Here is a 13,971-nt window from a genome sequence, read left to right as displayed (position 1 = left end):
AAGCAGTACTTAGGAGTTTCTCTCAAGGGAAGATTAGAACATAGAACTAACTGATCTAGGATCTTGGGAAACACAATGACATGCACTTGAACAAAACAAAGTTTTAACTAGAAAACTTTATCCTTCTTTAATGAAGTTCTTATTTTTACCTACTCTAGCTGAGGATCATTAATGGGTTTGTTAATATTTAATTACAAATTGCAGTAAAATCCAATGAACACTTTGACCTGTTTCCAGTTAGCTTTGCAGATTTATTAATTCTGTACCTATGTATCGTTTTGAAGTTTTAAAATCTTATGGTTGGCCATAATAGGGAGACCATAGGAATAATTTAAAATCATCTTATCATTTCTTAATCTGCTTAATAGCTGAGGAAGAATGAAGGTGTATTATTTCAGTGGAAGAAAGGGATAAATGAAGGTTGTTCATAAAAACAAGCAATTTAAATTTTACCTCCTACCCCTAGATTGTGTGGCTTCAGGCATAGCCTCTTCTCCTGACTCTGAGCCTCTGAGAACAATGAAGAACTCAGCTGCCCTCCCTGCCCTCTCCCTGTGTGGCCCCTCCCCACGTTCTGCAGTCTGATCCTGTTGGGTCCATGGAGCACACTGGCTGGGCTGATGGTGCCTTGTTAGCAAGTGCTGACCTTGAGCAGAAGCACCATAAAGAAAATGAAGAAGAAGACATGATTTTCATGCTTTCAGGAGCTTACAGTCCAGACCAAAATACAAGCTATGATGGTGCTTGGGGACTGCGGGGTGCGGTTGTCCCCACCTGGGTATAGGCAGGTAGCCTGGGAGCGCTGCACAATGCCAAGGCCTGAGCACCTGCGAGCCCAAGGCCATGAGAAGTTCAGGGTGGAGTTCAGATATCAATATTCGTAAAAGAGCCCTGTGACCCTTGATGCCAGACAGAACCATCATTTGCCTTGGTGCATAGAGGACCTCCTAGGACTTTAAAATTGTTCATACATCAGCACCTAATCCCAATTCAGAATTATACCGTATCTTCTTTGTGATAACGGTAAACTGTCACAGAGGCTAACAGCTCTTTCCTCTTTCAATTTTTATTCTCCTGAGTTATAAAAATAGTAGATATGTAGTTAGGGTCTCATCAACCCCACTGACCAAAGCTTTCGTTATTTACAGTGGTTAGCAGCAGCTTTTGTTATTACAGAATGAGGTGTTCACGCTGCAGAGTTCATACTAGTAAATAAATATTGGGGACAACGTGGCTGCAGGATGTGGGCTCTGCACACTTCACCATCCTGTAATAGTCTAATTGCAGACGGAGTTGTGGGTTTCTTTTACGTACATTCTGTCAGTACCATGGGACACAGGAGTAGTCGTAATGCCATTCTGGAAAATCCGCCTGTTTCCTACACTCTAACGCTGTAATGCCGACAGGTGTTTTCACCATTAACCCTTTGCCATTTTGTTGTTTTCCCTCTGCAGAAAGTGAACGAAGGGAAGTACCGAAGTTACGAAGAGTTCAAAGCTGATGCTCAGTTGCTTCTCCACAACACAGTGATTTTCTATGGAGGTTGAATATTTTTTGGTTTTTTCTTTTGTGTAGTTTTTTAAATCCATACCATTTACATTCCATGTCGAGAAATATCTTTTATAAAATATTACATTAAAACAATACCTGAATGGTCTGTAAGTAAGTAATAATGTTAGGGTTTAAACTTAAAAATATTTGGTAATGCAGTTATAGCTTATAGAATTGACTGGCCAAAAGCAGAACTCTAGTTACACTAAATAATATTCATAGTTTTATATATAAACTTAGTTGAAAGGCTTTTTATAAGCACTTTGATTACTTTTGATTTTCCACATTAATATCCCCTCATTCAAAAGTAATGAAAGAGGTCCCTCTGTACCTAGAGTATTATGTTATATTGGATATAAAATTAAAGCTGCTGATAGCATTTTCTTTTACTGCCTTAATTTTATTTTAAATATACGTTTTTGTTTTAAATGGTATGTGTCCACTTTTGTTAAAAATGAAAGAAAATTTAAATGGCTGTATTAATTTTGATAGTCTTGTGTTTCTAGATCATTGGTAATAGATACCTGTCTTTAATTACAGCAGACAGTGAGCAAGCTGACATAGCAAGGATGCTCTATAAAGACACATGTCATGAGGTACTATCCATGCCTAATAACTAAACTCTTGCTATATTCCACATTAATCTATTTCAGAATTCCACTCTGATATGTACATTTTAATTTTGCCATTTTCTTTAAATATAATTTTATTTCCATGTATGACATACATGGGAAATAACACAAACAGAGGGGGAAGAATTCTGGCAGAACTATTTTCAGAGAAATCCTGGGAGTTAGATTTAGTTACTAAGTAACTTCTACTAGTTAGAAGAAAAGGAAACTTTGTTTTCTCCTCTTTAACTACCCTAAAGAGTATTAGTTATATAACTACATGTAAATGTGCTGCACTGGGCAGGCACTCAATAAACATTACCCTCTGTGAATGAAAGGTTCAAATTTGAGTTCTTAACTACACTATACAGGCAAAAAAGCATCCAAACAACAGCATTCATATTTATACAATAAATGAAATATATATTTAGGGAAGGATTTTTTGGGTGGTCTCTCTTATTTGAAACACTCATCTATAACCATACTATCTTTGCAAAAGTGTCTCAATTTATATAAAAAGTTTTGTTTCTTGATTCCATTTCAAATATGACTTTTTAAAAATTCGTTAAACATGTTTATTGAGTGTCTACTATGTGCTCTGTTAGGAGGAATAAAATGGGGATCAGGATGCTGGCTTCCTGCTCATACAGTTGTATTCTGAAGAGGGAGACTCAAGAAAAGGACAGACAAAATAGGTTTCTTTACAAGTTACAAAAAAATGTTATGAAAGAAAATAACACTAAGAGAATGAGGCAAAGTAGGGACTGCTTTTATTGGTAGTGGATATTTTATATGGGTAGATCAAGAGACATTTCTGGGGAAATAGCCTTTAATCTGAGTGCTGAACTGGAAAGGTGTCAGTGAGGCTGGGGAAGCAGAGGTCAGATGCAGTGGCCCCCTAAGGAATCTGTCCTCTATTCCAAGTGCAATCTGGGACCTTCGGGAGGTTCCAAGAAGAAAGTGGCAGGCTCTTCTGGTATTATTCATTGGAAAATTAGAATTTTAAGCCTAAGGAACAAAACTGGAGACTGTATACATGAAAGAGAATGTTAATTTGCATGGATCTATTTTATATAGTTTTATGCATGTGTGTATTTTATGTAGGCTAAATAGTTGATTTTCTTTTTCAGCTGGATGAATTACAACTTTGCAAGAATTGCTTCTATTTATCAAATGCTCGTCCTGACAATTGGTTCTGCTATCCTTGTGTATGTAAAATTTTGAGATTTTTTTTTTAACCTCTTAAGTGTCTGATGTCTTACTCTAAGGAAGTTTATTTCCAATTTGCTTGAAGATTATAATCCTTCTAAATATTTTTCTTTCTGTCATAGTATGTATGGTTTTAATGAGTATAAAAACTGAAACATGGGGAAAACAACTTGGGATCAGTATCCATTTCTGACTTTAAGATGAGGATCCTCAAGAGTAGGAATAAACATTGAATCCCTTAATACATAAAGTAAAAATTTGCTTTTCTTCTCATTCTCTCACAAGAAATCTAATTCTTTATATATACTTATACCTGTGTGATTTCCCCTAAAATGGCATGATTTCAAGGAGTGTTCTAGGGGCAGTCGCCCACCCCTGGCCATGGTGTAAGAGCCTGCCTGAGAGCCCCTACTCTCCAAGACATTAATGTGCTCCTCAGTCACTTGAGGGTCTCATTAAAATTTGCATCTCCGACTTGATAGATCGGGAGGAGGGCCTAAAATTCTCCCATTTCTTATAGGCTCCCAGGGTTGGACTGTATTTCATGAAGCAAAGTTAGGGTGTTCTGTTTGCCACTGTTACACTGTTGGCTTCATTCCAGATGCCACAGGCTATAAAGAGATTCTTTTTACTGTCTTTTCTGCGAAATGAAGGTCCACATTGCTTATGCAAATTTTAATTTTTTTGGTGTTTTTCTTAGAGGCAAAATCAGTCAATCCTGGGGTGCGGGTAAGTTCTGTGTGCTTAGGAGTTAGAAAAAAAAATATTTTCAAAATAATGGATTATGCTTGACTGAGTAGTTCACTATTAATGATATTCTTTTTTTTTTTTTTTTTTTTTTTGGCGGTACGCGGGCCTCTCACTGCTGTGGCCTCTCCCGTTGCGGAGCACAGGCTCCGGACGCGCAGGCTCAGCGGCCATGGCCCACGGGCCCAGCCGCTCTGCGGCATGTGGGATCTTCCCGGACCGGGGCATGAACCCGTGTCCCCTGCCTCGGCAGGCAGACTCTCAACCACTGCGCCACCAGGGAAGCCCAATGATATTCTTGTATTTAATACTTTAAAAGTAGTATGACAAGGTAAAACATTTTATTTCCAGATACCTAATCATGAACTGGTTTGGGCTAAAATGAAAGGTTTTGGATTCTGGCCGGCCAAAGTCATGCAGAAAGAGGACAATCAGGTTGACGTCCGCTTCTTCGGTCACCACCACCAGAGGTAATCATGTGCAGCCATCACCCTTGGGCCTCCAGGAGTCGTGAGGGGTGCCCAGTCCTGCTTTACCAGTGCTTTGTGGGCTTTGCCATTAGAAACTGTGGGAACTGTGTTTCATTTTATTTTTTTATAAATTTATTGTATTTATTTATTTTTGGCTGCATTGGGTCTTTGTTGCTGCATGCGGGCTTTCTCTAGTTGCAGAGAGTGGGGGCTACTCTTTGTTTCGGTGCATGGGCTTCTCACTGCGGTGGCTTCTCGTTGCAGAGCACAGGCTCTAGGCGTGTGGGCTTCAGTAGTTGTGGCTCACGGGCTCAGTAGTTGTGGCATGCGGGCTCAGTAGTTATGGTGCACGGGCTCAGTTGCTCCGCAGCATGTGGGATCTTCCCAGACCAGGGCTCGAGCCCGTGTCCCCTGCGTTGGCAGGTGGATTCTTAACCACTGTGCCACCAGGGAAGCTCTGAAGTGTATTTTAAATTAAAAAACAAATCAGCACATAACTTGACTGGGCACCTAACAGTGCTTTCTATACATGGTATTTCTAAGTGTATTTCAGATAATGGTTACTAAACAGGACAGTTTCAGTAGTTGACACTGTTGGGTTCAGAAGCGTGTTAATGGTGGGATTGAATCCGTATTAGGAGTTAAGTGGAAGGCTTCTCAGGATGTGTTCATTGCATAGAATTGTAATATCATTACGGTAGTTTCAACCGTACTTTCAATGTTCTGTCAAAGCCATAGACAAAAATAATCAACTCAGGAGTACAGGAGAGTGTTGATGTTATGATCTAAGAATGTACATGAGGGAAAAATTTGACTTAGTTTTTTTAATTTCATTAAATAAACAGTTAATTTAGAAAAATGAAGAATTCAGTTATTTTTAAAAACCATACTACTAGATGAGAACAATCTGATAATCAGAATTTTCCTATATTTTCTTTTTTCACTAATTTTAAAACAACTTTATAGTATCTTCAGCCGTGAGTGGTATTTTATTAATAATATGAGTGAGTTTGTTTTATATCATTCAGTATATACTGTGCAGAAAATATTTTAAAAGAATATTTGAGCTGATTTACTTGGGTCCTTAGAGTAAGTTTGTCATCTGAAGAGGGAATTAAAACAGAAAATTACATTTCCAGAGTCTTTTTCCCCCAGACTTCTTATTTCTTGGAAGATTTTATCTAAAAAAATTATGGACAGATGGGACTCTGAGGACTTTATTTTAGAAAATAAAAGATCTACAATTTTACTATAAATACAGTTTTACTATGAATCTTTTTCTTTTTTGCGGTACGCGGGCTTCTCACTGTTGTGGCCTCTCCCGTTGCGGAGCACAGGCTCTGGACGCGCAGGCTCAGCGGCCATGGCTCACGGGCCCAGCTGCTCCGCGGCATGTGGGATCTTCCCGGACCGGGGCACGAACCCGCGTCCCCTGCATCGGCAGGCAGACTCTCAACCACTGCGCCACCAGGGAAGCCCTACTATGAATCTTTTTCATTTGCTTTTCCTGGTTACAATATACCAGCAAGATATTTCAAGTGAATGATGGGGACATACCTTAAAAATGATACTCTAGGGCTTCCCTGGTGGGAAGTTTTCATTAATAAATACTTTTTTCATTTTTCATTTCATTAATAAATACATTTTCATTTTTTCATTAATAAATACTTTTTAAAAACTATTGTAAACATTTTTTAGGGTGCCATTCAGTGGTATTAAATACCACATTGTTATGCAGAGATCACCATGAATAAATACAATAAATATTCTTTAGCCATTTTATCATGTCTCTACACTTAGGTGGGAGAAAAAAATTTCAGCAAATAAATGATTTTGGACTAGTCCCTCTGTATGCTCACACCAGAACATGCTGCTCCCTCCCTAGACCCTGAACCCTGAGCAGGTTGTAATGTTCAGGGAGCAGATGCCTGTGGTCCTGGTAAGTACAGGCAGGGTTTTCATAGGGTATGCAGGGTTCTGCCTGTCAGAGGAAAAGAAGTAGCTGATAGGGTCTGACTGTCAGCAGGGCTAAATCTTTCTGCTGCCTGTAGTTGGAGGGAGCAATGGCACAGGGAAGAAAGAAGGGGGGCATTTTGGGTTCATTTGCCATCATATCACTGAGCCATTTTATTGTGCATATATTCAGAGAATTCCAGATTGACAGATGTGTAGGTAGAGCCAGATTCGATTTTACCTCTTTTTATTAAACTTACTGTAAATTTTGGGGTGCAGTTTGCCTTTTATTTTTAGTGTAGGTCAGATTGCATGCTCAATGATACTCTTTAAAACTGAAATCTGATTATCTACAATAATGGAGATGATTAAGAGAGAATAGGAATGTTTTTATGAATTGCACTGAGCCTTAAGTCTCATGTTAAGAATAGATTCAGTTGATTAAATCAGTAGATTAAATTCAGTAGATTAAAGGCAGTGGCCATGTATGTAGAAGTGCCAACCTAATAATTAGACACAGCGAGGACCCTCACTGGGTTCCAGCTGGTAGTAGATAAATTGAATAAATTCTATAGATTAAATAGATTCAATAGACTAAATATATCCGAGGGGATAAGATTCTCTCCTAGGTCACAAGTTGATTCCAGGTAGTCAGCACTGCTTATAACAGAAATCTCTCTCAAAAAGCATACTGGTTTTAAAAAGTGTTTTAACACTATTATTGATTGACTGGTATGTAATAGGTGCTCAATAAATGTTTGTTGACTGAAAGAGTAAATATAATATAAATACGAGATCTAATGGCAAGGAACTCTTCCACAAGCACAATTTTATTTGCACTCTTTTTCAAAGTGTAGTTTACTTTGGTTTCTAATAAAGCACTGTCAGATGACACTGTTAATGTAATATTTATAAATAAGTTCAAATTTAACAATTTCAGTTATCATTACCATATAACTATGGATTATTATATATTTAAAATGTGCTTTTAAATTCTAAAGCAAACAGCTTAGTTTGTACAAGCAAATTAGAAGTCTACATTTTTGGCTTTAGGCACATGTGCCGGGATTCGGTAAGATCCCTTCAGAACAGTCATAGGTCTAGTATTTCTGAAACTCCTAATAAGACTGAAAAGAGCAAATCTGTGTATTCATAGTGCTGGATCCCAGCCTGTACCCTGTGCTCTAGAAAATGTCTTACTAACTGTGGCTCACATGTCCTTATATTTTCTTATTTCATTTGTGACATCCCTTCTGCCTAGAAGTCCTCCCCTCATATGGTCCCGTTTAAATCTTACTCCTCCTTCAAGATGGAGCCCAAATGAAACCTGTGACCACTCACAGCCAAATGAAACCTTCTTCCTCTCCAGAGTACCCCAGAGTCACCTCAACTCTGTGCTGCACTGTTTTATCATTGTTTCTCAGTTAAAGGCAGTGGCAATGTATATAGAAGTGCCAACCTAATAAATTAGGTGCAGTGAGGACCCTCACTGGGTTCCAGCTGCTAACTAATAGCTTTCCTTAACCCCATTTTTGGCAGCATCTCTGCCAGCTGTCAAATGAGGCGGGAACAGTCATAGGTCCCACGCACTGTATGCTTTGTGGTGCCTTCCACTGGCACACGGTAAGCCCTGGTTGAGTTGGATACTAATTTAAGTCCAGTCAAGCAATTAGCACCCAGGAAAATTTTCTTAAATTTCTAGCATTCTTCCCAATAGAACCAAATGTAGTTTTAGATCAACTTATGTGTCCGCAGTTGAGTACTTGGTTGCTGAATGATACAAACAGTTTTCCATTTGTTAGTCATGGTTCATCTGATGAATAGGGATGTAATGACTTACTAGATAATAGTTGTTAGATGCCCTCATTTTGTATGTATGTGTCTCATAAAAATTTCTGGGCATTTACAAATGATTCTATAGTTCTAACATGCAAATAGCTAGATTTTGAATAATTTACAGTATTCAAAACAATGAGATATTGAACATTTTAAAAAGAGCTGTGAATCACTCCCATTCTGAGAACTTCGCTTTGATGACTGTGAAAAACAAATGTCACTTCACCTATTTTCTACTTGGTAAGAGTTTTTATTCAAGCCACAAATTGTACTTAACAATTGGTAGAGTTTCTCCCATTTTGGAAATTTCTTCTTCTTTTTTTTTGATGTGGACCATTTTTAAAGTCTTTATCGAATTTGTTACAATATTGCTTCTGTTTTATGTTTTGGGTTTTTGGCCACGAGACATGTGGAATCTTAGCTCCCCGTGTGTTGGAAGGCAAAGTCTCAATCACTGGACGGCCAGGGAAGTCCCTCCCATTTTGGAAATTTCTAACCATCCCTTTCAATGTTGTTCACAGGGCCTGGATTCCTTCTGAAAACATACAGGACATCACAGTCAACGTTCACCGGCTGCATGTTAAGCGCAGTATGGGCTGGAAGAAGGCCTGTGATGAGCTGGAGCTGCATCAGCGCTTCCTTCGTGAAGGGAGGTTTTGGAAGTCTAAGAATGAGGACCGAGGGGAGGAGGAGGCAGAATCCAGCATCTCCTCTACCAGTAATGAGCAGGTGAGAGGCGCCAGTGAGAGCCTGTCGGTTCTTGTTCTGAATGTGCAGGTGTCAGCGCACACTCCTCACTGGAATGAGCAGATTCTGACTTTTCTTCTTCCTTTTGTGTAACATTTGTAAAGTGCTCTGCGAAAGAAACCAGAACCAGTTCCAATACACGGAAGCCACCACCAACCCTGATCCTGACTCTACCAGCACATTAGCTCTTTCAAGCCCTCGGCCCAGAGGAATCATTCTGTGAGTGCCAACCACGTGGTCTTGAAAGAGCTAATGCGAAAGGGAACAAGTGCTCACCCCTGACCTGTGGGTCCCCTGGCTAGTCTTAGCAGCAGAGAAGTGTTTCATAGTGTCGGGAATAATGTGCTGTTACTTTTATGATGCCCACAGCTAAAGGTCACTCAAGAACCGAGAACAAAGAAAGGACGACGTAATCAAAGTGTGGAACCCAAAAAAGAAGTAAGTTGCCTGCCTTGCAGTGTCCAGGTGGCAATTGAAACAGGAAATATTTTCACAGTTGTGATCAAGGCAGTGCTCCTCACAGGTCCTTGCGAAAAGCATTGCTGTCAGTCAACCTGTAGCAACCAAGTTGGACCGAGTCTTCCCACTGTTCCCGTCATAGAGGAACACACGGGAGCTGCAAGTCTGCTTACCAGTAAAACAGCAGGGACCACGGCTGGCTAAGTGGGAGGGCACTTTGTTGTATTTTCTAGAACTCTGATATTTTCTTATAGCACTAATAAAAAACAACGTGTTTATCCAACAAATCAATGAGGCCAACATTTAAAAACTGGAGGAAACTATGGCTGAGCTCAGCCTTTTAAAATTATATAATCCATGCATATTTTAAAATCAGGGGTAAATATGGGCAAAATCCTAACACATATTCAGTGAGAAGTGGTTTAGGATATTTGTTAAAGAATCTAAACCAAAGAAATGACTATAAATTGATAATGATTTTGTATGATAAATTTTTTTGTTTAGTCTGTTTTGAAAAGAAAAACCATAATATTGATATGTAATTGTAAATGAAGTTCCTGTTTAGAATTATTGTACCTACTAATTGCATGTTTTAAATTTTTAAAAATTAATTTATTTTTAATTGTCGTAAAATACACAAAACAATTTTCCATTTTCTTACATGGTTTTTGAACTGCAGTTTTTTATATGGCTATTTATGTGTATCACTCTGTTTTTCTCCTAATAGAGCTTGCTCTTGAACTAGTGAATTCTCTAGCACTTTCCTTATCCTTTAGGAACCAGAGCCTGAAACAGAAGCAGTAAGTTCCAGCCAGGAAATCCCCACGATGCCTCAGCCAATCGAAAAAGTTTCTGTATCAACTCAGACCAAGAAGTTAAGTGCCTCTTCACCAAGAATGCTGCATCGAAGCACCCAGACCACCAGTGACGGAGTGTGTCAAAGCATGTGCCACGACAAATACACCAAAATTTTCAATGACTTTAAAGACCGAATGAAGTCTGATCACAAGCGAGAAACTGAAAGAGTTGTACGAGAAGCTCTAGAAAAGGTAACGCAGCCTCCACCGCCAGTGTTGCCTTCAGACATCTGGGCAGGATAAGTGAATAGTCTTCCTATTGTGGTTTAGCTTCTGTCACTTAGGCATCAACCAGGTAGCTACTTTTTAAAACTAGGAGTATAATAAAATATCTTTTTATAATATTTTAATTAACAGTAGCACTTTTCTCATCTAAAATATTTTATAGCCCTTAATGAAATAAAGGCAAGAGGTACATCAGTTAAGTAGAAACTATGTATTAAGGTTTTGCTTAATGGTCTGTGTAAATTATGAGCTGACATATTGTGGGTTAACTTTTTTTTTCATTTCAGCTGCGTTCTGAAATGGAAGAAGAAAAAAGACAAGCTGTAAATAAAGCTGTAGCAAATATGCAGGGTGAGATAGACAGAAAATGTAAGCAAGTAAAGGAAAAGTGTAAAGAAGAATTTGTAGAAGAAATCAAGAAGCTAGCAACACAGCACAAACAACTAATTTCTCAGACCAAGAAGAAGCAGTGGGTAAATACCACTATTTTCTTAGAATCTGATTTCTGAAAAATATACCATAGGTATGATGAAAATTAATTCAGAAAGATATATGTGGCATATGCAAAAATTACTCCTGAAATAAGATCTGATGTGAAATTGTCAACTTTAATTAACTTAAAAAAATTTTTTTAAACTCCAGATCCCACATTACTGAGTATTGCTCAGGATTATTTTGTTAAATTGAGATTATGATACTTTGGGACATAACATATTTAGTATAACTGATTTATATAACTTTTCCATCTATGCAAGTATTTTATTTTGATAAGTGGGCTGGCCCTGACTTTTGCTGGTAACTCCTGACAGGTAATATCTAACTTGTAAAATTGTAAATGTAAGTATCGTAATAGCAAACTAAGGATTTTCAGATTTTACTGCACTTAACATTTATACATTAGGTTCTAGTAAAGAAATCGATTACTTTTACTTTATGATAGTAACATCTCACAGGTCTCTTAACTTAACTGAAAAACTGACAGATGTTCATTTTTTATTATGCCCTGTTTGTGACTCCTATCTTCCGCCCGGATCAGCAGCTTCTGAGCATACAGATGTTTCTCTGCCAACTGACTGAGCTATGTGGACAAAGTTTTGTTCCCAAAAGCTCATAACTTGCTTTTAATTTTGATGAATTACTGTATGAAGTTTTGTGATTCTTCATTTGATCCAGACTACATTCTGAAAAGAGTCTTTAAATATATGTAAATGTTTCATGAGGGAAAATAAACATTTTAAAATTTTTGATGAAGATTTGACAAGAAGGAAAAGAGAAACATATAACTTAGAAGAATATATGAAGATAACTTAGAAGGAAAAACAGATGAATGATGAAATATAAATATCACTAGATGGAATTATTAAGGTGTGCTCAAGATCTTATGAGGCAGAATGCCCCAACACCATGTCTATAATTCTGTCTTCATGCAAAGATGAGAGAAAGCTAGAAAGTAGACACTAGACTTATAAGGGGAAGTTCCCATAAGTTTACTCATGAATCAAGGAAATAGGAAGAGGTGGCTAAAATAAAGAATTATAATACTGCTTTTTATAACAGTTTACTATTGATGAAATATTATATTATTATATCTATTTATTTGATTCCACATATAAATGATACCATGAGATATCTGACTTATTTTACTTAGCATAATACCCTTGAGGCCCATCCATGTCACAAAGGGCATCATTTCCTTCCTAACTCGTGGCTGAATAACCTTCCAGTGTGTGTGTGTGTGTGTGAGTGTAGTAATATATATACATACATGCACACTACGTTTTCCTTATTCTGTTCATCCATTGATGGACATGTAGGTTGTATATAGATATCTTGCCTATTGTGAATATACTTCAGTGAACGTTGGAGCACAGATATCTTTTCGATAACCTGTTTTTATTTCCTTTGGGTAAATACCCAGAAATGGAATTGCTGGAATTGCTGGATAGTATGGTAGTTTTATTTTTAACTTTTTGAGGAACCTCCGTACTATTTTCCATCGTGGCTGCACCAATTTACATTCCCACCAACAGTGCACAAGGGTTCCTTCCCCTTTTCTCCACATCCTTACCAACACTTGTCTTTTTTTATGATGGCCATTCTAACAGTTGTGAGGTGATATATCACTGATATATCACTGATAGCATTTCCCTGGTGATTGGTGATGTTGAGCTGTTTTTATGTATCTGTTGGCCATTTGTATATCTTCTTTGGAAAAATATCAATTCAGGTCCTCTGCCTATTTTTTGATTGGGTTATTGGGAGTTTTTTTTTCCACTGAGTTGTATGAGTTCTTTATGTATTTTGGATATTAATCTCTTATGGGATATGTGGTTTGCAAATATTTTTTTCCTATTCCAAGGTTGCTGTTTTATTTTGTCGATGGTTCTCTTTCCTGTGCGGAAGCTTTTTAGTTTGATGTAGCTCCACTTTTTATTTTTACTTTTGTGGCCTTTGCTTTTGGTGTCAAACAAAAAAAATATCATTGCCGAGACCAATGTCCAGGAGCTTACCCACTATGTTTTCTTCTAGGAGTTTTATGGTTTCAGGTCTTGCGTTAAAGTCTTTAATCCATTTTGAGTTGATTTTTGTGTATGGTGTAAGATAGCGGTCCAGTTTCATTCTTTTGCACGTCATTGCCCAAGTTTTCTCAGTACCACTCATTGAAGAGACTGTCCTTTCCCCATTGTATACTCTTGGCTCCTTTGTCATAAATTAATAGACCGTGTTTGCATAGGTTTATTTCTGGGCTCTCTATTCTATTCCATTAATCTGTGTGTCTGTTTTTATGCCAAACCATACTGCTTTTATTTATACCCATTTTTTTGGATAAGGAATTTGAGGCTTATGAGATTTACACAGAGTGACTAGAAACCTGGTCGGTAGAGCTGGTACTCACCCTCTTAAGCTACTGCTGCTCGTATGTCGTTTCTAGTAGACTGGTAAAAGATTTAGAATTATGCTTGTATTATAGTTATTCTTGTATTATAGTTAAATCTTACATTATTGTAAGAAGCAGTACAGTACTGTAGGACAAGAGAGTATGTAGGTATGTCAGATACCCAAAAAGTGGATGTGAAGATGGCATACAATCAAGAGAAACATAGTAAGAATGATACATCCTTTAAATATATTCACAAAGAAAGGCAGAAATACAAAATGAATGCATTAAGTAATAGAAGGGATGGTGCTGCCTGAAGTATTATTTGAGGATGAGGAAACTAAGAAGTTAAATAAACTTGGTCTGAACTCACTTGATTAATTAGCACAGATCTAAGATTCAAACCCAAATCTGACTATTACAACTAC

At 37.7% G+C, this 13,971-nt stretch overlaps 1 protein-coding gene across 10 annotated transcripts in view; it reads left to right on the top strand.

Moving 5' to 3' along the window:
* ZMYND11 (zinc finger MYND-type containing 11) overlaps positions 1-13,971 on the top strand; it is a gene marked incomplete at its 5' end in the record, with an annotated part of 74,269 nt that overhangs the window by 53,552 nt on the left and 6,746 nt on the right. For 5 of the 10 annotated variants that reach the window (XM_079700976.1, XM_079700973.1, XM_079700971.1 and 2 more), the window contains 8 exons: positions 1,455-1,542; positions 2,092-2,147; positions 3,293-3,370; positions 4,470-4,588; positions 8,899-9,106; positions 9,494-9,562; positions 10,360-10,632; positions 10,953-11,138. In XM_079700976.1, the coding sequence (XP_079557102.1) occupies positions 1,455-1,542; positions 2,092-2,147; positions 3,293-3,370; positions 4,470-4,588; positions 8,899-9,106; positions 9,494-9,562; positions 10,360-10,632; positions 10,953-11,138 (1,077 nt within the window). The remainder of the gene's footprint in view (positions 1-1,454; positions 1,543-2,091; positions 2,148-3,292; positions 3,371-4,469; positions 4,589-8,898; positions 9,107-9,493; positions 9,563-10,359; positions 10,633-10,952; positions 11,139-13,971) is intronic. The other 5 variants (XM_079700974.1, XM_079700970.1, XM_079700972.1 and 2 more) reach the window with 4 other exon arrangements.

The sequence above is a fragment of the Hyperoodon ampullatus genome (genome assembly GCF_949752795.1).
Source record: "Hyperoodon ampullatus genome assembly, chromosome: 3".
NCBI lineage: Eukaryota > Metazoa > Chordata > Mammalia > Artiodactyla > Ziphiidae > Hyperoodon > Hyperoodon ampullatus.
Note: the sequence above shows the minus strand (reverse complement) of the source record. Positions and strands in the feature narration are given on the sequence as shown.